The sequence below is a fragment of the Phascolarctos cinereus genome, unplaced genomic scaffold (assembly GCF_003287225.1).
Source record: "Phascolarctos cinereus isolate Bilbo 61053 unplaced genomic scaffold, phaCin_HiC Scaffold_9;HRSCAF=440, whole genome shotgun sequence".
In the NCBI taxonomy this organism is placed as follows: domain Eukaryota; kingdom Metazoa; phylum Chordata; class Mammalia; order Diprotodontia; family Phascolarctidae; genus Phascolarctos; species Phascolarctos cinereus.
In genome coordinates this window covers 198,171,488-198,198,772 of record NW_027556402.1, presented here as the reverse complement: position 1 = coordinate 198,198,772, position 27,285 = coordinate 198,171,488, and the positions used below count along the sequence as shown (strand labels likewise).

Sequence of the window (27,285 nt, the reverse complement as noted above, 5' to 3'; positions counted from 1 at the left end):
TGTTATAAATTGTTCAAAAGAGATTAGGATCACAAATCTACTTATTTAACTTTGACTAAAACGTTAATAACAATTTTTCTTTTTAATAATGAGCAAGGATAGTAACAAAAAATATTCAGGTTAAAAGATCTATACATATTAACAGAGTCTACCTCACACTCGATTTAACTCTATTTTCTCATGATTACAGCTTAGAAATTAACAGTTCCATAAAGACTAAAGAAAAAGCTAAAAGAACTATGCTATTATTCCAGATTAAAAACAGATAAGGAATATTCCTAAAGACAATGAACGCAGATAAGGTACGTTCTTGAACATTGTGACTGTGCCTACTCCAAAATCTATAAAACCACAAGGAACCCAGTAGATATAAAAAGTGAGCATTCAGTGTTTGTGATAATGACAACTAATATTCTTTGAACTGTTTTAAAAGACCCCAGGTAAATGTTAAATGCTTTCTAGGTTATTTTAATTGTTTAAAATGCTATACTGGAATCCTTTAATATTACAGCGACCCTACATATTGAATTTTACTTCAATAGAATGGATAAAAGGAGAGAACAATTTGATATATATTCCCTGAAGAATTCCCTATATGGACTTTTGAGATTTATTTGGGAGCCCTGTTTTAAGCCAAAAGAACATTGTCAGTATCTGTACTGTTCCATCAGTTCCATAATGCCTATCAAACATTAAGATGCCAAAATGTGTGAGCCCCAGAGTCCTTTCCCCTATGATGCAGGGTGGACACCAGTTATATGAAGGCAGTCACTAGTCCATATGAATGATAAATGCAAACAGGATTATTTTATCATTACCAGTGCTAAATTACCAACATGGCAGCCTCCTCTTCAACCTCAGCATCATTCCCAAATTCTACAATGAGAAGCAGTTGTGACGAAATGTAAAAAGCAGACTTGGGTTCAATGTCTAGCTTAGTCCTTTACTAACTAGAATCCCTGGACAACTCACAACTTCTTGAGGCCTCAGTTTTTCCATCTATAAAACAGAGATAATAATAATAATGCTGTGCATTACATACCTCAGTACTGATGTGAGGATCAAATGAAGTAATGTAGGTAAATCACTTTGTAAACCATCAAGTGCTACATAATAGGAACTGTAATTATTACACTTATAGTGGGTGTTAACAATAGATTCAATAAATGAAAACTGTGTCACAGCAAACTGAAGAAATGGTTCTACTGTATACACCAAGGGATATTTCTGTAATGCTGACTTGAATAATCTTCTGATTATTTTAAATGTTTAATTTTTCCATTTAAAAAAAAAACAAAATGAGAGAATAAAGAAATTTAACTGAACATTATAACATCCCCATTACAATGTAACTGAATGCTTTTTTCCCCTTGGGGGCAAACAGAGTAAGGCCACCTGGTACTCCTTTCACTAGGCAAAAGCTCCTCTCCTAAAATCTGCTAGTGCTCTGGACCAGCATGTTGCATAAGGAGAAACAAAAAATTGCCCCTCCTGATATGTCAGAATAGTACACATTTTATATCATGAATATAATACTGCATATCTGGTTTTCAATGATTAATTTTCAATCTTCAAGACCAATAGTTGTAATTTTTAACTGATGCTCCAAATTCTCTACAATATTCTGTAAATATTCTTTATCTTTGAAAAAATACACATATAATTCTCGTTCCATTTGATACAGTTTATCAGTTGCCAAAATTCTTCTCTTCGCCTTTACATTAGCAAGAATATCCATAAGCAGATGATTTAGCTTTTTCAAATGAGAGTCAACTTGATGAAACTGCTCCTTTAATTCCTAAAAGAAAAATATACATACCGTTCAGTTACATGGAGCCTAGACATAATGCTTATTACAAAACTTAAAGGGAAGCAAGTTCAAAGACTTAACTGTTAGTCCCACAATTCTTCAGTGTAAACTATTTTCAACTACAAATACTTGAAAATTATTTACTGATTATAATGTACTCTAATTTGGATTAGTCAACTTTTGAGGCTCACAGACTAGAAACACAGAGCTAGAAGGGATTGTAGAGATCATCTAGTATCAAACCTTATATTTTAAAGATAAGGATACTGAGGCTCACAAACGTTTAATGATTTGCTCAAAATCACAGTTAGTGGGAAAGTCAGGTTTAGAACCAAGTCTCTTGACTCCTAGTTCAATGGTCTTTGCCCTACACAGCTTTGTCTACTTGATGAGTTATCCAAGGCAAATCCTCTTTTCAAATACTTATTTGAACAGTATTTCATATCATAATCTATTGCACTTAATGAAGCTCTTTACTGCCATTAACATAATTACACAGAATCACAACATCGTAGAAATGGAAAAGGTCTTGGAAGTCATTGTAAGGTTCATATCCTCCTTAAAGCTTAAGTACTTTCTACAACATTCCTACAAGTGGTAATCTAACATATGCCTGAGGATGACCAGTGGCTTGACATTTCCCAAGGTATCTCATTCCATTTTTAGACAGCTCTAATTGCCTCTTAATTCTAGTCTAACAGGAGCTGCTGACATGCATCAAATTAAAATTCCTCCAAGCTTAAATATGCAGTCTTCTAGCGACTAGTCCTCACTTCTCCCATCTTTACAACTCATTCACCCTGCTCCCCACCACTAGTTCATTCTTGTCTATTCCACATCTCTAATTCATTTCATTTTGTATTCCAGAATATACTTGCTACCTTTTCATTCCATATTTATCAATAATTTTTCACACTGTTATTATTCTTTTACCCTATATTCCCTCAGTATTTATATATTAAACCTGCACTTCAATATATCATTTTGGACTTGGCAATTATTTTGCAATATATTCTTTGACTCCCTCCCAAAATTCAATGTAATCCAAATGTCAGTAAATTATGATCTCATACTATTTTGCACACATAAGCTACATTCTCTTAATTGTAATGTAAACTTTATGGGTTGGTTTCTTTCATACACTCCAATTAAATAGTACAGAATTTAAGGAAGCACAAAAAAGTTTCTACAAAGTTTCCTTCCTACAAAGAAGGAAACTCTGTAACTTCTTGTCAACTTAAAATATAAACTAGTTTTCTAATACAGTGACTAATCGCAAAAGCAGTGATTCTCAAGCTTATAATTCTGTGATTCTACACTCCTGACCTCATCTTAACCCTTCACCACTGCCAAATAGGTGCTCAGGAGGTCTACAGGTTAGGTCTTTACAACCCCTTAGATGCAGCCATATGATCCTTCAACATGAGAAAATAAAACAATAGAATAGCATTCTTAAACACAAATTGGCAGAATAGAATACTGGAAACAGCTCTGGATTGGATGTCAGAGCAACTCTATTTGACTCTCAGCTGATTTACACGTGTGGCCTTGGGGAAGTCACTTTACTTCTTGTGGCCTTACCTTCCCCATGCAAAATGAAGAAGTTGGACTAAATGGCCTCTAAAGTACCTTACAATACTAAATCTAAAATTTTAATACAATCTATATTAAAAAGTCTCCTTTGAGAACAACTTTGACAAACCTAAATACACAAAAAATATAAAATTTAAATTGGAATTTCACTTAACATGTCTTCTGATGTGTATGAGAATCTTAAGCAATTTACTAAAACAACACTATTTTTTTAGATGCTCTGAAACTTTTTATTTTATTTTTTAAAAAAGACAACAATAATTTATATCATTAAACCAGAAAGCTGAACAACCTTCTTCCCAAACCCCAATGCTGAGCATAAGTACTGGCCAGAGAAGATGGTCCATGGCTCCACACTGCTCCCCCTGCCTGGATCTGTGGGATGTTACAGACCCCGAGATCCTGTCCTTTGGTGAGGCTGCCCCCAAGCCTATGTCTGAGGAGTGAATTCCAGTGATCTCTTTGGAAAGGAGATAAAAAGGGCCCTTCTGGTCTAGTCTTCTCCTAAGCCTGGGAGCAACTCTGCTGTTTCCACTGTGTAAAGATCCACCTGGGTCCCGGAACCTGACATCCCAGTGGCATCACTGCTTGCACAAGAAGCTGGGAGTCTCTTATTAGCAAATAAATAAAATATTAAGGGCCTCTTACATGCAGAAAGCCCTGTGTAAAGCCAATACATACCTGATCACTGAGATAAAGCTGGTTTCCTCCACAATACAAAGTATCACAAAGCATATCCACGCCATTATTCAGTTTGGACAGAAAGAGAGAATGCTCTTGAGCAGCTATTGCCAGTTGATCTCGTACAGAAGAAACATCTTGTTTCAGTTTCTGAGCCACTTCTTCCAGGCCTTCATATGTTCTGAACAATTCTTGTTTCTTATTCTCCCCTTCTAAAAGCTGATAAAGCCTAAATTTTTTAAAAATTATCAAATCAATAGGAATACAATTGTAAAGTCAATGTTTTCTTAAATGTAGATCATATTAGGGACTATTTTGAGGATGGCTTTTAAAATAATCAATTCATCTGTTACTGAATCAGACTAAATCAAGATAGCTATTACTAAATCAAGAAGACTATATTACACTACTCAGCTCTACACTATTCTAAATAACTGTAGTATATGAATACCCAGTTTCCATTTTCTACCAAACCTCAGATGTAATTGTACCCCTCTTTAAACACTTACTAGCTGACAACAGGCTAATCTCTTAACCTTAGCCTCAGGCTCATTATTTATAAAATGGGGATAAGACACCTGCATTAACTCCTTCACAACAGCACGATGAAAGTACTTCGCAAAAATTCGAGTGCTATATAAATGCGAATTATTATTATTATTATTCCTATTCTGGACAAACTGGCTTTTGAGATACAGTAAAGTGAGCTGTCCTTTCACAAATAAAATTTGGCTAATTCCTGGGTGAGGCAGTGACTAGAGAAGACCTGAGTGTCCAGCCTCAGATATTTACTATGTGACCCTGGGCAAGTCACTTAACCCTATTTCCTCATCTATAAAATAAGCTGGAGGATTAAATGGCAAACCACTCCAGTATCCTTGCCAAGAAAACCTCCTAAGGAGGTCACAAAGAGTCAGATACAACTCAACAACAACACACTGCTGTACAAAAGATATTAAGTTTTGATGAAGCATACACCAAGTCCACTTCCAGACTTCAACAAGCTTCTAAGAAAGGTAGTGTGCTTCTTTTTAAGTGGGGATGGAGAAAACAAAGGCAGTCAACTTCCAGGTAAATAACTATGAAGGCCTTTCCTATCCTCTTTCAAAGAAACAGAATTTGTTATAAGTTTGGGTTTTTTTTTTAAGGGCTAGTAGGGACTTTAGAGAACATGCCAAAAGAGGCAGCTCATGAGGCACAGAAAGTAGAGGTAGTTTATTCAGGGTCACATAATTAGTTAGCAAAAAGGCCAGGACTAGGGTAGAAATTAACAATGCTTTGCTCTAAATAATTCAACCTGTCTCCAGTCTGCATGAAGCAAAAGATCTAGCAAGATTTTTATGACAAACTCTTCACCAACAATTAGAGTGGAATTACATTTGGATTCTAATATCTCAGTTCTCAGTCTGCAACATGAAGAAGTTGATATGGAACGAAAAAGAACCATGAAAGGATAAGCAGCTGGACTAGACCAAAAATACATACTTCTCATGCTAGAAATGACAATTTTGAGGGCATTGAGGGATTGATTCTTAAGGCCCATGAGAGAGGGCAGGATATTAAAGCCTTGGAAAAAAATCTGAGACCTTGCCTACTTTTCCATCTCTACAAAATGTTCACATGCATAACACATACACACACACACACACACACACAAACACACACATTTTTATGATGGCAAGAGATAAAACAGGAATATCTCTGCCAATTCCAATGGTATAAACAACACTCAGGTGAGTAAACTCCTTCTACCAATGAAAGTCACCACTTCTTTGAAACCTCTTGGAGAGTTGCCTATATCAGTGGAGTTAAACTCAAACAGGAAGGGATCTCTGGATCCATCCTGCTGTATACTAACTTAGAAAACTACAAATTAACATTAACTATGTTGTGTTATATCTTATTTTGTTAAACATTTTCTAATGACACTTTTCTCTGTCCAGCTGCACTGGCCTGTAGGCCACAAGTTTTGTAACTTGGCCAGCACCTCACAGACATGACTTAAATCTTGCTGCCTCTCATGAGAAAAGAACAGTTTTTCTATAAATAATATTCTATAGTAGATTATCTTTATAGTCAGACAATTAACTGAAAGATATAGAAAACATGAAATTCCACTGTTTTTTCCTATAAAAGGTCCCTTAAAACATCAATGAGACAGCATAATCATGACATATACCTATGAGTAGAACAATCCTTGGCATCAATAGTATTCCTTGGATGGGTCTGCTGAGATATGGATGGGTCAGCTAACATTTCTAATCGCTGATGCAGTATAGTATTACTTTGACTAAGTTCTTGAGTCAAGCTTTCAAGTTGCCGGTGAGTATCCCGATGCTTTCTCAATTCTATTTCATATGCTAGCTGCAGAAGTTCAAAAGATGCCTTCTGTTTTATCAGCTGATTAAGAACTAATTCTTGTCTTGATGTATAATAGTCTTGTTTAGCAAGCTGAAGATCAAAATCACCCTTTACAACTGGCATATTCAATAATTGAGCATTTTCTTTTACCACAGCAGGCAATGTTTTATTATTCAGTTGGGTGATTTGTTCTTCAAGCTTTAGTATCTCACTGTTGAAAGTAGAAATTTCAGCCTCTAAATCTTCTTTGCCAATAGCCTACACAAAGAAAAGCAATATACTTATAAATCTTTAGGTACTTCAAAACCAAACATTTTTTAAACTTCTCATCTTCCATTTTGATTTCCAACCTATGCCACCACTTGGTGTGTGTTCAGGAAATGAAAACTAATTTTAATATTAAACTAAAGCAAATATAATTATGAAGGCAAATATACTGCCAAAAAGAGTCATGCATTCTGAAAACAAATTAGAAAAAAAAAAGGAATTGCAGAAAAGGCTACTTTGATACTGAATGTTTACTTTTAAAATTGTTTTGTTAATACAAACAGTAATACTACAAACTAATAACTAACAAGGCCTGCCAAGCCCTGTTTCAATTAAGAGACATGATCCTTTGTAATCAATATATTAATTATATGCAAATGGGACTGGCTAAACATTTTAAAATACTTTGTTCTCTGATGTGAAGAAAGAATTCTCCCAAGAGAGCTAGTCTCCTATATCAATTAACTGATAATAATACTTTTTTGGACAGACATTATTAGAACCTTTTATGGATGTTTTTGAATATAGTTACTATCTTAAAAAACACTGACACATTAAAACTTCTAGTAAACATACCTACACATCCTGCTACTGTTTAACAAAGGTCACTGCAAAAGCGGAAGACCCATAATGTACAATTTCTAAAGATAATTACTTTTTTTAAAGGTAAATTCCAGTTCATCCATATCTGAATGCTTTCAAATTCCAAATTAGTAGAGTTCAAATCAATGAAACTTGAGATGAGTTGTCCGCAATACTTCTGGCTTCAATTAATAAAGGGTAATCAACTGTCGATCACTTTGTAAAAATAAAGTGACAAAACTCAATGCCTAAGGGGTTGCAGAGAGTAAGTATTCTCACATACTGCTGGTGGAACTGCATATTAATAGAATCTCCTTGGAGAACTGGTGGTACATATGAGTATACAAAGTAAAAGAATTATCATAAAGAAAAGAGGGTGTGTGTGTGTATATGTGTGTGTGTGTGTGTGTGTGTGTGTGTGTGTGTATGTGTGTATTTCTGATTACAAAGAACTGGAAATTACTTAAATGGTTAATAGTTTACAAATGGCTAAATAAGCTATAGTATATCAAAATAATGGAATATACTACAGTGCCATTAAAAATGACATTTGAGGAACCTAAAAAATTTGTAAAGATATTCCATAATGTGAAGCAAAGAAAAGAGAACAAGAATAATATGTTATGACCATATAAAAATAAAAATGTCTATAAAAATATCAAAATTAGCTAACAGAAGAGAAGATAAATAAACACATTGAAACACACCATGTAGGAGTTCATTTTTAACTGTGAATGGATATTTATTTGGTTCCGATGTTTAAAGTTAAGTACATGATCACTATAAAATTTCCAAACACTGGCATATAGTGTCTATTCACTAGAAAAATTGGCAATAAGGAAATACAATTGTCCACTATCTCCCCTTTTAGGTAATTTGATAATATTCATTAGACTTTTCTCCTTAAATGACAGGATTAATTTTTCACCTTACCTTGCTAGTCAGGGTTTGAAGAGTCTCCTCTGCCCATTTTATACGTGACCGAAGGCTACATTCGCTTGCTTTCAATTGAATTAATTGATGTTGGGCACAAACATAAGCCAGCTGCAGCCTAGCCATCTCAAGCCGTCTCTCCTCATGGCATTCATTAGTATCATCATCACAAATGGATGGTGTTTGTATATCAAAAAGCTGAAAATTTTCTTCATTTGAACTTTCAACTAGCTCCTGTATACCTTGAAAGAAATGTTTTTTGGTATACAAGGTTAATGCTACTGTGCTTTGTCCTTCTTGGCTTAAGTATTTTTCCAAGGCAAGTTGAGATAAAAACACTGGTGGAGTTGTCCCTTGCTTTGTCTCTGAACCAAAGAATGATGTCAATTTCTCAACCCCATCAATAAGATCTTGAAGTTGATTAGTTATCTTGGTATTTACAGCATTTAGAAATCCTTGACTCTCCTTCAATTTTTAGTGACTTCTTCTTCTTTAGCATTTAACTGGAGTGATCTATGACTATTTGCTGAAGCTATTAATTGAAATTTATTACGACGCTGAATTTTTAGATTTTTTAATTTCTGAAGAGCTTGGAGCTCAGTCTCTAATTTTTCTAGCTCAATTCCTTCCAAACTAGATGTTTTCAGATCAGAAGTTTTACAAGTTTTAAGAACTTCATCCAATGCTTGTTCTTCTAGGATGGGCTTGCCAGATTTTTGAAGGGTGCTAAAAGCTTGCAGTTCTTTTTCAGTCAATACATGCTGTTCATTTACATTTCTACAGAACCACTCCAAAAAAGGTTTATTTTCAACAGTTTCAAACAACCAGTCAAAATCTTCTCCATTAAGATTATCACTCTTTGGATAACCAATTTTTTTTAAAGTTTCCACAAACTCATTTCCACAACTCATGTCTTAATTGCCAAAACTTTTTGTTATGAGTATGTTTTTATTATTCTGATTTTTGCTTTTAAAAATCCAAGCAACAAGCACACAGGATAGTGATTTCACTTTAAATCCATAGACAAAAAAAAATTTGCCTTAAAAACTACAATATTTCCTACGAAAAAAAACCACGTATTAGATCACAAATCAGTCGGCTGCATAACCAATTTATGTATTAATAGCATTTTGTTTTTGTACACTACTACTTGTACATTTTATATACTACTACTTATCTACAAAGTGGATAATAACTCAAATATTTGATGAATATCACAGATGAGGTTCACCCAAGTTAATTTTATCTTAAAAAATTAACCAAATAACCAAAATCTTGCTGTAGCTAAGTTTCTTCAAATATAACACAGGGATATCATTTACTAAATGCACATAAAACAGAGTTACTGAGAATTATGGATAGGCACCAGAATGCTATACAAATACCAAAGCAAGGGCAGCTAGGTGGTACAATGGCCCTGGAGTCAAGAAGACCGGAGTTTAAATCGGGCCTCAGACACTTGACACTTACTAGCTGTATGACCCTGGGCAAGTCACTTAATCCTGATTGCCTTGCAAAAAAAAGAAAAAAATATCAATTGTAGTACTACTTATAACTATTATAAATATCAAGCTAATCTATGTGTTCAAAGACACTGATCTTAGAGGGCATGACAGATGACACAAACCATTTCGGCTCCCAATATCTACATTACGCTCCAGTCAAAATGTAAGATCTTGATATAAAGTATATTAATTTTTTCAGACAATTTAAGTGATATACGATAGCAGAAACATAAAGCAAATTTTCACTTGTTTCATACTACTTTTTCTGTGAACCCCTTCCTGATTCCCTCAATTGTTTGTGTTCCCTTCTCAAATTACACCTTGTATTTACCTGTGTTTATTTTTTATCTCCCTAGGAGACTCTGAGCACATTAAGGACAGAAGGAGCTTCTCTTGTGTCTTTGTATCCTCAGCACCTAGCACTGTGATAGGAACTTAACACTGGAACTGAATTCACTACCAAAGAGAGTCCTATTTATCAAACTAAAAAACTCATTTCATTTAGGGAAAAAAACGACTAAAAAATTTCCTGCATTTTATAGTATAACACTATTAGAATTTTGAACTTGGACTGAACGGTCCCACTTCTCATTTGACCCCTGAAAGTTCTAAATTCACAGTATGGATCACAGTCCTCTACAATATCACTCCAAACTACAGAAAGTATCATTCTCCCCACCCCCCTCCCTTACACACACACACACACACACACACACACACACACACACACACACACACCCCACTTGGATTAAATGTTACAATAGGCACTGGAAAACCTAGGTACTACTATTCAATATGTTGTCCATAAAAACCAGTATCTCTAAAATACTGTGTGCTTAGTATTATAGGGAAAAGGAGGCTAATGACTTGAAATTTTCTCTCAACTTTTAAGTTCTCCAAATATGAATCATCCAGGAATTGAAACCATTTTAAAAAGTATATTACTTTGGGGCAGCTAGGTGGCACCAGCCCTGGAATCAGGAGGACCTGATTTCAAATCCAGCATCAGACACATAATACTTCCTAGCTGTGTGACTCTGGGCAAGTCACTTAACCCCAACTGCCTCACTAAAAATAAAATAAAATAAAATAAAAATAAAAAAAATATTACTTTGAGAGGCAGATAGGTGGTGCAGTGGATAGAGCACAGGCCCTGGAATAAGGAGGACATGAGTTGAAATCCACCTTCAGACACTTGACACTTACTAGCTGTATGACCCTGAGCAAGTCACTTAACCCTGACTGCCTTGCCAAAAAAAAAAAAATTATATTACTTTCAACAAATGCATTATTGAATGATCAGGAGAGGCTCTAGTTATGAAAAAAATATTTTTTTAAATTTTTTATAAGGTCTACATTTCAAAAGAACTGGCTATGTATCCTAAGACACCTTAGAATAAAAAATTTTCTTCATCAACATGTATGAAGTACTCAAAGCAGACTGCAGATTCAACAAACATTTACTAGGTTCCTGCTATGTGCAAGGCACTGTGCCAAAAACTGGGAATAAAAAGACACAAATCAATAGTTACTGACCTCAAGGACCCTACATTTTACTCAAAGGATAAAACTAAGTATACAAATAAGAAAATAAAAGGGAGGAGTATGGAACCTAGCAACTTAATGATTCAGTAAAAGAACTCTCTAAGAGTTGACAACCTAGCCAGGTTTTTTAGGGAAAGAAAGGTGTCTAAGAGACAGCAGTAAACAACTAAATGCCTCCCAAGCAAGAATAAGAAGCTGTGCTGTCACAAGAATCTGAGATGGGATGCTGAACTTGGGTTTGAGTAACACACTTAAATATCTTCTGCTCTTGAGGTACGTATACAGTCTACTTTCCCTGTCCTCGTCCCTTTATACCCAATGTCCACTGAGATAAAACACAAGCAGTCCTGTCATTTCTTTCCTCAGGGCCCCAGTGAACCCATGCCCCACTCCTAGAATTTGGGCAGTTTTGTTTGTTCACTCCCTCAAGCCCTCAGGGACCTTTACAAAAATATACAACAAAAAGGTAAATTTGTAATGACAACTGGATCAGTTTTAAAACTAAAACAAAATGTGAAATCTATGTGGCTCAGAAATTATATTCCAAAACTGGTTACCTTTCAACTTGAACTTTTAAAATTTAATTTATCCTTCACAAATGCATTTTCCCAAATCGTAGATATCGAGAGAGAAAAAATCCCTGTAGGAAGAAAAAAATTGGTTTAGTGTCTTTTTTTTTAGATATTCAAAGAGTTTTAATCTACTTACTCTTAAATGTTTCCTCACTCAAGTTTTTTGGTCACATATTAAATATTCTCCCCACAAGAACCTGTTGCAAATACCCTTAAACTATTATGTCAATTCACTCTACAGTTCTTTATTCATAGTCTATATGACATTTCTTATGTTGTTTCAAAGGATACATTTGCTTCTTAGAATTCTGTAATTGCAAGTGTAATCCTTCCTCTGGGAAATGTAAATTAATTGATATTACTTGCTAGAAAATATATACATGTATATATCCATATATGTGTGTGTATATGCACTTGTGTGTGAATACCATATATACATACATATATATACACATACACACATATACATACACACACACACACACACACACACACACACACACACACACACACACACATATATATCTACATGCATAATCAAAAGCCTTCCCTCTCCATTATGATCTTTATATAGTAGAAGTTTATTCTCCTTTGCCTACTGAATCTGGGTTACATTCAGATGTAGATGTCCTAGAGAAAAAAGTTTTAAGTATCTTAATCAGAGATACTTTACTCTTTGAAACCTAAACAGCTGCAAGAATATTCAGTGCTCATGGCTGGATTAAGCCAATATAATACTACCAAATTTAATTTACATTTTAATGTTATACCAAATTGCCAAAAGGATACTTAATATAACTTAATAAAATAGTAACAAAATTCATTTGGGAAAAGAACAAAAGATCTAGAATATCAAGGTAAATGATTAAAAGAGGTAGGAAAGAAGAGGGAATATTACTTCCAGACCTCAAATGAGATCATAAAGAAGCAGTTATCAAAACAATCTAGTATTGGTTTTAAAAAAAATAGAGAAATTAATGGAACTAACTAAAAATGGGAAAAATCAGAAACAACAGAACTTGATCCAATGTTTGATAAATGGAAAACACAGATTACTTAGGAAAGAACTCTCTATATGACAAAAAAAAATTTCTGAGAACACTGGAAAGCAGTCTCACAAAAATTAGGCTTAGACTAACATTTTACCCCATAAACCACAATACATTCTAAATGGATACTTAAAGATAAAGATCATACTACTAAAAAAATGCAAGAGAAGCAGATCATATACCTCTCACATCTATGGATAGGAAATATATTTTTAACCAAACAAGGAATAGAGTCAACTACAAAAGATAAAACAGATCTGATTACATGAAACTGTGAAGCTTCTGCACTAGCAAAATTAATGTATGTAGTTGATAAAAAAGGGAAGCAGTCAAGGCAGCTAAGTGGATAAATCACCAGCCCTGAAGTCAGGAGTCCCTGAGTTCAAATCCTGCCTCAGACACATAACACTTACTAGCTGTGTGATCCTGGGCAAGTCATTTAACCCCAACTGCCTCGACAAAAAAAAAAATACAGTCAAATGGGAAAAAAAAAAACTTAGTACCAAGTTTCTCTGATATGAGTTTAATATTCAAGATATATAAACAATTAACAGAAATAGATATAATCAATGGCCACTCCCCAATAGATAAGTGGTCAAAAGATATGAACAAACATTTCTGAAAAGAATTTTTAAAGTATTAACAACCACATGAAAGAATATTCTAACTCACTAACAATGAGAAATACAAACCAAAACAACCCTAAGTTTTCATTTCACATCCTGCAAATTTGCAAAGATGACCAAAAATTAATTAATTAATTAAAAAGGCATAATCAACGCTGGAAGGGTTGTGGGAAGATAGGCATATGGGTGCCCTCTCGGTAGAGATGTTCAACCATTTAAGAAAGCAATTCAGAATTATGCAAATAAAGTGGTCAAACTATCCACACCTTTTGACCCAGAGATTCCATTACAGGGTTTATGCCCTAGTAAGAAGGTCCTTACATACACCAAAATATTTATAGCAGCACTTTTTTGTGATGTCAAAAAATTGGAAACTAAGTAGATGTCCACTGACTGGAGAATGGCTAAAGAAATCGTGGTATATGGATGTAACAGAATATTACTGGGCTGTTGCTGTTCGTCCTTTGCTCTACAAGATGACCATGACATCAAGAAGGTGATGCCATGACAGGCAAGTGAACTGGATTTAAATGAGGGAGGGCTGTGCAAAGTCACCAGCCTCACTTTCTCCTCTGGAGCCATTTGGCTCCCAGGTGGCTCTGGATGAAGTGGGAGACCTTGGCCTTTTTAAACTAAGGTCTTTTAACAGTCCTCAGTTTAACTGAGGCAACACCCATTCAATGATTAAGGTTAGATAAGAAATGAGCCAGAGAATGGCCTCTTTACCTAGTCAAAAAAAGAAAAAAATCAATCTGGAAGGGAAAGACTCTCAGGGTTTCTGGCCAACACAGAAACAACTGCTATTTACATTCACTCTGAGCTAATCAGGGCCCATACAATGGCCAAGTGGGGCTTGGCCTGAGACCTACAGGTAGCCAATCAATGAGAGCCAGAGTGGTTTCCCTTTACAACTCAAGCTTTATTGGGGGGGGGAGGTTTCAGCAGTCAAAAGAAATGATGCATGTGAAGTTCTGCATGAACTAATGCAGACTGAAGTAAACAGAGCCAAGAAAAAAATATACACAATGAGTACAACAATATATATGGAAAGAAACACATACACATATACAATCAAAAGTTAATGTTGCAAAATTATAAAGAATAAATACGGCTTAAAAGAAAAGATATAAAAAGACACTCCTGACCCATCCATCTGCAGAGGTGGAAGGTTGGCAAGTGTTGCATATTGCACATATTTTCAGACTTTGTTAATGTATTTATCAGTTATGCTGATTTTTTGCTCTTCTTTATTTCATGTCTTTAAAAAAACTATTTGTTATTTGAGATGGTTTTCTAGGAGAGGGAAAGGGAAGTATACTGGGGGAAACTATGGTGATGTAAAAATCAAGCCATATCAATAAAAATTTATATTTGAGAGGGAGAAAGGGAGAGGGGGTAGAGGGGAAGAGAGAGGGAGGGGGAGAGAGAGAGAAAGAGAGAGAGAGAGAGAGAGAGAGAGAGAGAGAAGAGAGAGAGAGAGAGAGAGAGAATGAATGCAGGATCATTCTCCTAATATGGGTCAGGAAATATATAAAGGCAGAATTCTATGGGAAAACTTGTGCCCATGTTAACCATTACTATGCTGTATAATATCTACATAAGTTTAATTGCTTCTCATTTCCTTTTTCTCCCATCCCCCATCCTACCCCCCAATATTAGAATTCTCCAATTATAGCTTCACAGAAAAGTGTCATTCTGAGACCAAACCATCACAAAGTATCTAGTATCATACTGTTGGTCAACCTTAAGTAGACTGGGAAATACTCTAAATTCCATATTCTCATCTCCTTCAACTATTGATTATGCTCATCCCAAAAGCATAAATTGGAAAATAAAGGCCCATAACTTTATAGGCAAAATTGTATCTGTATGGCATCTATTTGGCATAACACCGACATAAACTTAACTGGCTGACTGAATGTAAACCATTTCTTTCAGACAAGCTGTTAGGCCCACTGACTAAAATACTGGAAGAAGGCATATTCACACCCTGTATTCAAGCTGTTCTGTTCATGAACTACCTGGGCCTCCTTCACCTCCTAAAGCAATAACACCTATCCTTTAAGTCTTTAATAATGTTTCTCTAAGTGCTCCAACCAGGCACTTCTGTTTTTTAAATGAATGGAAAGGGATCAGTAAGGTCCTGTCCATGAAGAAGGCAAGTCTTGCTTAGGAAGGTAGGCCCAGGTGTTATATAAAGGGGGTGGAGGGGAGGGGGATATAAAGCTCCTTTATACAAAATTTTTTAAAAGACCATATAGAATTCCCAAACAGAAAACTGTCAATCAATGAAGATCAGAGTCTGCTATGCACTCTTATTATCCGAGTATACCTCTACAAAAGCTCTACATGGCTTACAAAGTTAGCCATGCTAAAGATCCAAAAAGCATCATAAATCACAAAGCAAAGTAGCCTGACGTTACAGATCATGGATAAAGCACAATGCACAGCTTTCCATAAGGAAAGACAAAGTTGTAAAAAAAGTTTTTTCTATATTTAAGATTTTTCTTTCTACCACCCCTGTTCACTTGGGTACAGGTTAGATAACCTCTGAGGTCCCTTCGAGTTCTGAAAGTCTGTGATGATCTTTTCTTAACCTAAACTACTGGGAAATTTATTGTCTTATACACTCACCTAGCCCTTAATCACATAATGCCTTATATATTAGTTAACTTTTTCAGTGTGTATGTTTAGTTCTCTAAAAACTAAGTTTCTTGAAAACAAACTAAATTCTTTTGAAATCATCTCACTGACACAAAAAGCAGACAAAATTTTTCAAATGAATTTATCTTTCCTAATCCTTTAGTTGTATTATTTCTTTCAGTAGCTTCCATTTCCACCAGTTAAATGGGAATAATATCTATTGAATTGATAATCAACTTAGGAAATTGTGAAATTTTGAAATAAGGGTAGGCATACCCTGTTCTTTGGACACTCTCCAGGAAAGACTGCAATTGGCAATGGGGAATAGGGCTACAGTTATACTGAAAAATCAGCAAGCGAGACCCAGACACAATTTGAAATGTGGATTTATTAGCACACAGCTGCAAGGGGTACACACCCAGATCGAGCAGCCCAGATCAGGGGTAGAGCTTGGGTTTATAAAGGCAGAAGCCACAGAGTAAACGGTCAGGGGTTGTGTAAGTGGGAAGTTACAGAAGCCAAACAAGTGATTGGTTAATCCTGCCTTTGGGACCATATAAGGATCATGAAATAGATTGGGGAGGATATCCCTCTTGGCAGGTTTTCTAAGGCAGGAACTTCTAAGGCGGGAACTACTACTTCCATGAAGGAGGGCATACAAGATGGAGGTCAGAAAACAAAATGGAGTTCGGTACTTGGAGTTCAGTACTTCATTCCCCACTTCTTTTGTGTACCATGTCAAACCCTTGAAGTGACAGGTGCTGCATCATTGTGGGGTGCAAAGGAGGCGGATGCCAGGGGCTGATAGCGGGGATCTAACAAAGTCAAGGAGTCGATTAACTAGACAAGGACCAAAAATTAGGGCTATAGTGAGGAGGAGCAGAGGCCTGGTCAAGGCAGAAATAAGAGTGGTTAACCATGGGGAAGTCCGAAACAGGCTCTGGTACCAATTTTCCCTCCTTTCTCTTTCCCTCTACCTGTCTGCAATATTTTCCGTACCAGGGAAAGGCTCTCCTGAACTACACCTGACTTATTGGCATAGAAACAGCAGGTGTCCCCAAGGGCAGCACAAAGGCCGCCCTACTTGAGCAACAATAAGTCCAGACCCCTCCGGTTCTGCAGAACCATCTCGGCCAAGGAGTTGACCTGTCTCTCCAGTTGGAATATATAGTGCTCCAGATGACTGAAGTCTACGTTGACCTGAGCACTAAGTTCCTGGTAACTGGCCTCTCCTCGGACTAAGGCTGCAGTACCTACAGCTGTTGATCCCACTAGCTGCAACCCTACGAGGATATGGATGAGGAGAGGAACGGCTCGCTTGCTTCGGTAGGAGACACTGCCATCATGGGCGAAGTACTCCCCTCAGGGCCCTGCAGAAGGGAGACCTGGGGGATAATGGAGACTAATATACATAGAGGCTCAGATTCCTTTAGGAACACCGCAGTGGAGACGTACTGTGTAATCCCATCTAGACAGACGAAGTGCCAGATGGCGCTGAATAAAAAGAGGAGGAGGATTCTGGAACATCCACGGTACTATTACAGACAGGAGAGTAAGGAGAAGTTTCCAGGGATGAGGAGGATGAGGTAAGACAGGTACCTTTGCCTTGGATATCCCTGAGGGTCAACTTAGGTTGTTCCCACTGGCAATTCTCCAAGTCTGAGCTATGGGAAACAGAACCATTAACTGCTACTCCCACATAGTATGGAGGCTGTGCATCCATACACAGCCAGCAACTAGGCCCAAGGCCAAGCCAGGTGGAGTTGACAACACCATGGATGGCTCAGAGCAGTCCCATAATAGAGGGGTGAAGGGGGTCAGCCTGAGGGGTCCTAGTAGGAGTCAGAGGATTGGGAAGAATTTTAGGTGGGAGGGCCAATCCTCCTAGAGGACCGATGGGCAAAGGGGACCTCTCAGAGACCTGTTGATACACAGTGAGGAGCACCCCTTCTTCTCCCCCTCCCCGACAGGCATACAAACCCCAGGTCCAGGGTGTGAGCCACTGGGGGGACTGTTGATTAGGGATAACAAGGGTCACATGAGTAGAGTTGGCCATGAGGGTAAAAGATGCTGCTGGGTCAAAGTACTCAGGAGGCTGACATACATTTGACCTTGGACAGAGAAAGGGTTACCGGAGCACGGTGGTTTGGGAACACTGAAGAGGGTGCCAGGGCCGTGGGGGCCAGGCAGGCGGTCAGGCAGAGTGAGGGTATATTCAGGGTTAGCCCCCCTGGATTTGAGGACCCACTTAGGTTCTGGCAAAGGAGCATGGGGATTAGGGTGTCCAATGCGAGGGATTAAAAGAAGGGCAAAAGAAAAAGTTAGGAAGGGGATGATCACGAGAGACGCAACTTGAGGGGATCTGGATCTGGTATTGTTTCCCATTTCTCATGACCGACAGACGAAGCGGCTGCCTTTACTCGTGAATGATGAAGCCAGACAAGGATAGAGTCCACCTTTATGGCTGTTGGAGTGGTCAGGATCACGGTGTAGGGACCTTTCCACTTGGGTTCCAGGCCACAGGCAGTGTACTTCTTGACCAGGACTGGGTCTCTTGGGTTGAAAGCGTGTACAGGCTCAGAGGTAGGGACTGGTAGGGTATCTCGGACAGATTTCAGGAGAGTCCTCTGTGTTTCCTGGAGCCCCTGCAGGAACTTAATTAGGGAAGAATTAGTGACATCCACCCGGAGTTCCTCCCTTATCAAGGGAAGAATTGGCGGGGGGTTTGCCGAATAGAATTTCAAAGGGTGTGAGACCTAGTCTATTGGGGGTACACCAGCTACACCGCAAAGCCAGTAGAAGGAGAGTAACCCAATTCTCCTGGGTTTCTAGGACCAATTTAGTGAGGAATTCCTTGAGGGTTCAGCTGGCTTTTTCTACCTGACCTGAGCTCTGTGGATGGTAGGCACAATGCAATTTCCATTCCACTCCTAAGGCTTTTGTTATTCCTTGAGATACCTTCGCTAAAAATGCTGGGCCTTTGTCAGAACTTAGGCCAATCGGGAGACCGAAGCGTGGGAGGTTGTTCAGGATCTTTTTTACTACTACTATGGCTGTTTCATGTTTTACAGGGAAAGCCTCCACCCACCCTGAAAAAGTATCCACAAAAACCAAAAGATACCTATGGCCTGCTGCTGGGGGTCTTAATTCTGTGAAATCAACTTCCCAATATTCTCCTGGCTGCAAATCTCATAGCCTGATCCCCATGGGGGTAATTTTTCCCTGCTTTGCATTAACTTGTGCACATGTCCAACACCGGGCGGTTGTACTGGCCAGGAGATTGTCCAAGTGTGGGATAAAATACCTGTCTCTCAGCAGTAGGCCCATTTTACATGCCCCTAGATGGGTGATCTGATGTAACCATGTGACCCGTTGTCTTCCCAGTGCTTCTGCGACAAAGACTTGCCCTTCAGGGAGGACCCACCACCCAAGGTTGTTCTTACTCTCCCCCCTTTTTGTTTTGCAAAGGAATCATCCGAGGACGAGTAAGAGGGTGGGGGTGCCTCAAAAACAGGACATAAGGGGGCAACACAAGACTCAGGTAAAACTCCCAGGGCTATCTGTCTCGCAGCCACATGATTTCCCACAGCCTCTAAAGAGTTCCCAGATTGGTGACCAGGGCAGTGAATGATGGACAGCTTAGCTGTTAGGTGCTTCAGGAGCAGGTTTGTCATCATGGTGGTAATTGGCCCTGTCCGTGGGGGGGGGTGAAAAAGGGCTGGGGGGTGATAGAGGAAGGCCAGAGGAGTCGGGTAGTGGGGCAGATAGAGGCAAAGGAGGATACAATCTTGGAGAAGATTGGGGGCCATTCCTATGAGGGCCGGGGTTATAGGGAGGGGGAAAGTCTTCTTCCTGTGATTCTCGAAGAACCTTAGGAGGGTCACTAGAGGAAGAAGTCTTCTGTAGCTGAGCAACCAGCACTCGGATGCCTTTCTGTAAGGAGCAGTGTTTTAAACAGGGAGGGGGGTAAGTTACAAGGGTCAGCCAGACATCAATATATGCAAACTGATCAGGGTGTCTGGGGTTTCCAGTAACAACTTTCCAAACATCGGTCACCACTTGTTTGTCAAAACTACCTTGTGGTGGCCATCCTACCCTGAAGGTCGGCCACTCATATATACAGAACAGAGTAAGTTTCGATTTTTTGAGCGTAATACTGTAATTCGCCCCTTCCTGATATACTTCTTTAAAATGACTCAACATACAACCAAAAGGAGTTTTGGATGTGCTAGCTGAACCCCCCATTATCACAGAACACAGACACAGACAAACAATAAAAGCCTGAACACAAACACATCCTCCCAATGGAAATCGGAGAAACTGCCCTGGAGAAAACTGTCTGAGATCCAGTCTGACACCTGCCTTTCAGTATGAAATAGAGGTGGCTTCAGATAGATGACCCCAAAACAGAACCTCTTAAAAACACAATCTCTACACATATAAACTAATAGACCAACATAACTAAGACAGAAACCAGGAACCAGATACAGGCGTGGTCCTGATGTCTCGGGGTGCCTGGGAGATCGAGGCGTTAAGCGCTACTGCTGTGTCCAGCACTCGTTCTCCACCAGGGAACAGAAATCTGGGTATACTCACCTCCAGAATCCACGGGCTGAAATGAGGTACAGTCAGTCGGGGAGGGAGGCTTTTCCCAGCCCTGAGTTCTGGGGCCCTGGAACATCTCAGGGGCCGGCTCCCCTAAAAGTCAGAACAGAGCAATCCCTCCTTCCCGAGGCTGAAGTCCTCCCCAGGTGGGTCTCTGCAGTGGCACAGTGCACCGCGAATCTCGCTGGGGCCTCCAAAAATGGTGTACCGAAAAATCAGCGAGCAAGACCCAGACACAATTTGAAATGTGGATTTATTAGCACACAGCTGCAAGGGGTACACACCCAGATCGAGCAGCCCAGATCAGGGGTAGAGCTTGGGTTTATAAAGGCAGAAGCCACAGAGTAAACGGTCAGGGGTTGCGTAAGTGGGAAGTTACAGAAGCCAAACAAGCGACTGGCTAATCCTGCCTTTGGGACCATATGAGGATCATGAAATAAATTGGGGCGGATATCCTTCTTGGCAGGTTTTCTAAGGCAGGAACTTCTAAGGCGGGAACTACTACTTCCATGAAAGAGGGCACACAAGATGGAGGTCAGAAAACAAAATGGTGTTCAGGACATGGAGTTCAGTACTTCACCTCAATCACACTTTAATAAAGCACAGAGACAGGTGGTGAAAAGCAGGGAGGGATACAGAGACAGGCAGTGACATGGGAACAGTGGGATGAAACGATGAAGGCAGGCAGCCTGAGGAAAAGGGTGAGAGGCAGAAAATATCACTCATTTAACCATGGACTAGAGTTGGGAGCACTAAGCAGCATGAAGATATAGAGATGGAAGGGAGAGGAAGGAGTCTGAGGTCTCATTTTTATAAGGTTTTGGGGGGAAAGAGACCAACTCCTATACATATCCAAACTATCTCAAAGTCACAGTTAAAACTTCAAAGTCTTCATCGCAAAGTCATCAACACCTTTTTTTTTTAACATTCTGCTGGTCTGAGGTTGTGATGGTCTGGATTATGTCTGGAATTTATTTATCATGGGCAAGAACCCTGACAGCAGCATTTAAAATGGCTTCTGCTGATTCAGCACATATTACCAAGATGTGAATTTTAGTTAACATATAATATAATTAATTTATAAATTACGTTCCTTTGATCTTCAGGATGGTTTGTACTCAACTTCCAGGTTGCCTTTTACAACATCATTTCTAGCTATTGCCCCTTTATACTGGCTACTTATAAACTTACTTTCTATACTGATTAGAAGGGGAAGAAGGAGATGGCCAGGGGGACCTGAATAAGATACAATTTTAACACAATTATAATTCTCAAAGACTTCATTCAATAATATTATGCCTCATGATAAGAAAAAAACCTAGGCACAACTTAATAGTCAAATTGCATCAAAAATGCAATGTTATCACAAGGAAAAAAACACAAGGGGTTATGTATAATGAATAAATACACACTCACTGAGTAACTATTTTAAAAAAACCTGTGTTCCTTTAAGAATTCAGAGGATCTGATGGCAAAAAACTGGAAATTGAGGGGATGCCCATCAATTCAATGGCTGAACAAGTTGTGGTTTATGAATGTGATGGAATACCATTGTGATGGAATACCATTGTGCTATAAGAATGATAGGCAGGCAGACTTCAGAAAAACCTGGGAAGACTTTATGAACTGATGCTGAGTGAAGTGAGCAGAACCAGGAGAACACTGTACAGTTAACAGCCACATTGTGTGATGACTAACTTTGATAGACTTAACCCTTCTAATGAAAAGATCTAAGACATCTCCAAAAGTCTCATGATGGAAAATTGCTATCCACATCCAAAGAAAGAACTACGGAGTTTGAATGCAGAACAAAGCATACTATTTGCTTTTTTTTTTCTTCTGTTTTGTTTTCTCTTTCTTGTGGTTCCTCCTATTGGTTCTAATTCTTCCTTATAACATGACTAACGTGAAAATGTGTTTAATAGGAATGTATATGTAAACCCTATATCAGATTTCGAGACATCTTGGGGAAGGAGGAGGGAATGGAGGGGGAGAAAAATTTTAAACTCAAAAGCTTACAGAAGTGATTGTTGAAAAATCAAAATAAACTAATAAAAAAATTTTTAAATCAGAGGATCATAGGATTTAGGACTTGAAGGGACTTTACATATCACCTGGTACACCCAATTTTATAGATGAGAACAATGAGTCTCAAAGAAATTGACTGAATTACGGACAATCCTACCTAAGCTAATTTACTTATTATTCAGTGCCATACCAAGCAAACTACCAAAAAATTATTTTATAGTTAGAAAAAATAAAGCAGGATTCATTTGGAAGAACAAAGGTCCAGAATATCAAAGGAACTAATGAAAAGAAATGCAGGGGAAGGTAGCCTAGCAATTCCACATCTTAAATTGTATTACAAAGAAATTAAGTGAATTATGAACTAGGAGTCTGACCAATGTTCCCCTCTACCACTTTATGATCTAAGCCACTCTGAGCCTCAGTTTCTTCATCTATAATACCAGCCCTTCATACTTCATAAGGTTATTGTAAGAATTAGTATAGGAGTGTGGAGGAGAATGTTGAAAGAGTTCAGCTGCCAAAATTAGAAGGAAGGCAAGAAAACTGGAGAGGGGGGTGGAGAATTTAAAGCAAGCTCCTCTGATAGAGGTTTCATTTATCAAATGTATAAGGAACTGAGTCAAATTTATAAAAAGATATATGCTCAAAGGTGATGAGTAGGTAGTTTTCAGAAGAAGAAATCAAAATTAGCAATAGTCATATGAAAAAATGCTCTAAATCACTATTGATTAGAGAAATGTAAAACAACTCTATAGCACTCCCTCACAACTATCAGAATGGCTACCACATAGAAAAGAAGAATGATAAATGCTGGAGGAGATGTGGGAAAATAGGTATTCTAATACACCGGTAGTAGAGTTGTAAACTGATCCAACCATTCTGGAGAACAATTTGGAACTATGCCCAAAGGACTATAAAATTCTGCATACACTTTGACTTAGTAACACCCCTAACTAGTTCTATATCCCAAAGAGATCAAAGAAAAAGGACCAATATGGATAAAAATATTTACAGCAACTTTTTATGTATGTGATGTCAAAGAATTGTAATTTGAGGAAATGCCCATCAATTGGGGAATGGCTGAACTAGTTATGGTACATGATTATGACAATATCACTGTGCTATGAGAAATGACAAAGGGGAAGGTTTCAGAAAAACCTGGGAAGACCTATATGAACTGACGAAAAGTGAAGTGGGCAGAACCAGGACATTATAATAAGCAGCAACAGCAATACTGTAATGATGAACAACTGTAAAAGACTTAGCTACTGTAATCAATACAATGATCCAAGACAATTCCAAAGGACTCAGGATGAAAAATACTATCCTCCTCCAGAAAGAACTGTTGAACTCTGAATACAGATTGAAGCATACTTTTTTCACTTTATTTTTCTTGCCTTTTTTTTTTCCACAAGATGGCCATTATGGAAATATTTTGCATGACTTCACATGAATAACTGATATCATATTGTTTGCCTTCTCAATGCGTGGGAGAGGGAACAGACTGAGGGAGAGAATTTGGAAAAGAAATTTAATACTAAAAATATTTTTTTATGAAAGAATTAGTATAGGAGTTCAGAGGGAAATATTATTTAAAAGAAATGGATTTCAACTACAGTATTAGAAAATAATAGGATACAGTAAATATTTATGATAAAGCCAGTAGTATATGAAACCGGAGGCTATTTAAAGGATATATGTCCAACTATCTTCCTTAACCCAACTTTAAGAGATTGCTCTCAGTTTCCTTATTAAAAAAAAAAGTATTTACTGGGCATCTACTATATGGTAATGATATAGCTGAACAGGTAAGACCTAAACACCAGTCATCAGATGCTCAAAGATCAAAAGCAAGAAGAGTCTTCACAGGCTATCTACCCCATTACTTTAAAGATAAAGAAACTGGTGCCCAGAAAAGTTAAGTGACTAGCCCAGTCAAACAAGTCATAAACATCACAGGAAGGGTTTACACCCATGAGGTTCATCTTCCCTTTCCCCGGCTTACACAGTAATTTGTCGCTCTTAGTAATGAATCAAAAATATTAAGTGCCAATTACTGTGAACTTATCATGTTCTATTTTATGCAAGTTATGAACTGTTATGAAGTTTCACATTACAGCTAGTGCTGTGGAAAAGAGGCCAGCCATCCTGACCAAATGTCAACCAACTGCCACACCCAGGACTGGCAAGCCAGCTCAGCTGAAACAGCAAAGCACCCTGAAGGAGAGACAAGAAGAAGCACGGGCCAGGCACATTAAACCATCAGTACCACCTTGACCCCCATCTCTCTTCATACCCTGATGGAGATAGCCCAGAATTTTCAATCCAAGAGCCTAGGAAGTAGCACTGCTTCCAGTTCAGTGTCCTTAGCCATCATCCTGGCAAGCAACCCTGGTGGAGATGCAGCCTGACAATTGCTCCTTCAGATTCTACAGCTACATATACTTAACACCCAGAAAGGAAGTTCTTGCCAACAAAGTCTTTGGCACTATCAAATAGTTCAACAATCAGAAGCTGATATTATCTTATCAGTGGAAGTGACATTAAAGAAGCATTAATATCTGCTATGTCACTGCACCCTAAGGGGCATGGGACTTCCCATCTGACCTGCAGGTGAAACATTCTATGCAGTGTCTCTCCCCCCCCCCAATTAGAATGTGAGCTCCCTGAGAGCAGGGACTGTCTTATTTTTCTATATGTATCCCCAGCACTTGGCATCAGGGAGGGGAGTAAGCATTTATACAGTGGCTACCATGTGTCAGGCACTACGCTAAGCACATAACAAATATCTCATTTGATTCTAACAACATCCCTGCAGATTAGGTGCTGTTATTACTCCCATTTTACAGTTGAGGAAACTGAAGCAAAGAAGTTAAAGGACTTGCCCAGGGTCAGGTAGTGCCTAAGGCCACACATTTGAACTCAAGTTTTCTTGGCTCCAGGCTCTACTGCACCACCTAGATTCCTTCTTTGCACAAATTAAATGCTTAATAAATATGTTATTCATCCCTTCATGTCCTCCGAACTGTAAAGAATCATCATACCTTGTTAATCTTTATATATCCCCTGGTACTTGGCACAGTATAAACATTGGATTGACGGGCAGCTAGGTGGTGCAGTCCACAGAGCACTGGCCCTGGATTCAGGAGGACCTGAGTTCAAATCTAGCCTCAGACACATAACACTTACTAGCTATGTGACCCTGGGCAAGTCACTTAACCCCAATGCCTAGCCAAAAAATAAAATAAAATAAAATAAAATAAAATAAATATTGGACTGAATCAAACAATTTGAGAACAAGATGGCATGTGATCAACTGCAAAATTGTGTAGTACAGAAGATGATATGGCCTCCTCTACCTCCCCACCCCAAACAGGCTTATTCTTCCTGTCATCAGTGACGGCCCTTTCCGAGAAGTACATAACAGGCTCAAGGCCTAAAGCAAAAACCTTCTTCCCTCTCCTTCCTCTGGTGCCTAAAACCCACTTACCTACCTTAACTGGAAGCTGCCTCAATCAAACTGAGACCTGTTAGAGACCCCAGCTTAAAAAGGCCAGAGCTTCCCACTGCATCTGAGGCCATCCCCAGCTGTCCTGATCTATGTTGCCACTGGAGCAGGATGGGAAAGTGAGGCTGGTAACTCTGTACAATCCTCCCTCACTTAAATCCAATTAATTTCTCACGGCATCACCTCCCTGATGTCACGGTCCTCTTCAAGAACTCCTTTATCCAAATCGTTGATGAAAATGTCAAACAGCACAGAAACAAAGGACAATAGGGAGAATGGAAGCTACCTGAGGGCAGGTATTGTTTTATTTTTGTCTTTATCTCCAATTCCGGCACAGAGAAGGAGTTTAGGTGAAGGGCAGTATTTAGCACGGTGCCTAACACATAGCAGGCGCTTAATAAATGTTTCCTGACAGGATAGCAGATCTCAAAGCGCCTTATGAGCCTCTTTCGGGAGGGCGGGGCGTCGATGATTAACGCACTCAGGTTTCTAGTAACAAGGCCCCGCCGCTCAAACCAAACCGCAACACCACCTCGCAGCAAAGCGCTCACCGCTCCTGTGAGCAGAGGAGCCCGAAGACCGCCACCCTCAGCACCGCGCGGGACACGACATCACGGAAGAGCCACTCACCTTCTCACAGCTCCCGCGCTCTCCAACCGTCGCTCATCTGGGCCGCACTGCCTCACGGGAACGCGCCGACACCGACTGACAGGCGCAGGCGCAAGCGCAAGCGCAGACTCGGAAGCACGCACGCACGCACGCACGTACGCCGTGCCGCCGGAGGGACTGGGAGATAGGAGAAGGCTGACCTCCGCGCGCAGCCATATTGAGGATGGGGAGGGCGAGGAGGAGGATTTGGGAGGGGAGGGGGCGGGGTCTAACCGCGCAGTCGTACTAGGAAAAACGGGTAGGGAGGGTGAATAGACCCGTCCTGAATAGATTCAAGAGTCTGACTTCTGCGCAGTCGCAATGGTTCT

The 27,285-nt window shown here is 38.9% G+C and overlaps 1 protein-coding gene across 1 annotated transcript; it reads right to left on the bottom strand.

Moving 5' to 3' along the window:
• Nucleotides 1-63: 63 nt before the first annotated feature.
• Nucleotides 64-27,024, bottom strand: HAUS3 (HAUS augmin like complex subunit 3). The gene is given in 9 exon segments (XM_020992221.2): nucleotides 64-1,798; nucleotides 4,085-4,313; nucleotides 6,264-6,703; nucleotides 8,228-8,703; nucleotides 8,706-9,286; nucleotides 11,835-11,917; nucleotides 18,624-18,821; nucleotides 20,764-20,865; nucleotides 26,939-27,024. Coding segments are annotated over 5 exon segments (1,812 nt in total). The 5' UTR covers nucleotides 9,139-9,286; nucleotides 11,835-11,917; nucleotides 18,624-18,821; nucleotides 20,764-20,865; nucleotides 26,939-27,024; the 3' UTR covers nucleotides 64-1,564.
• Nucleotides 27,025-27,285: the final 261 nt, after the last annotated feature.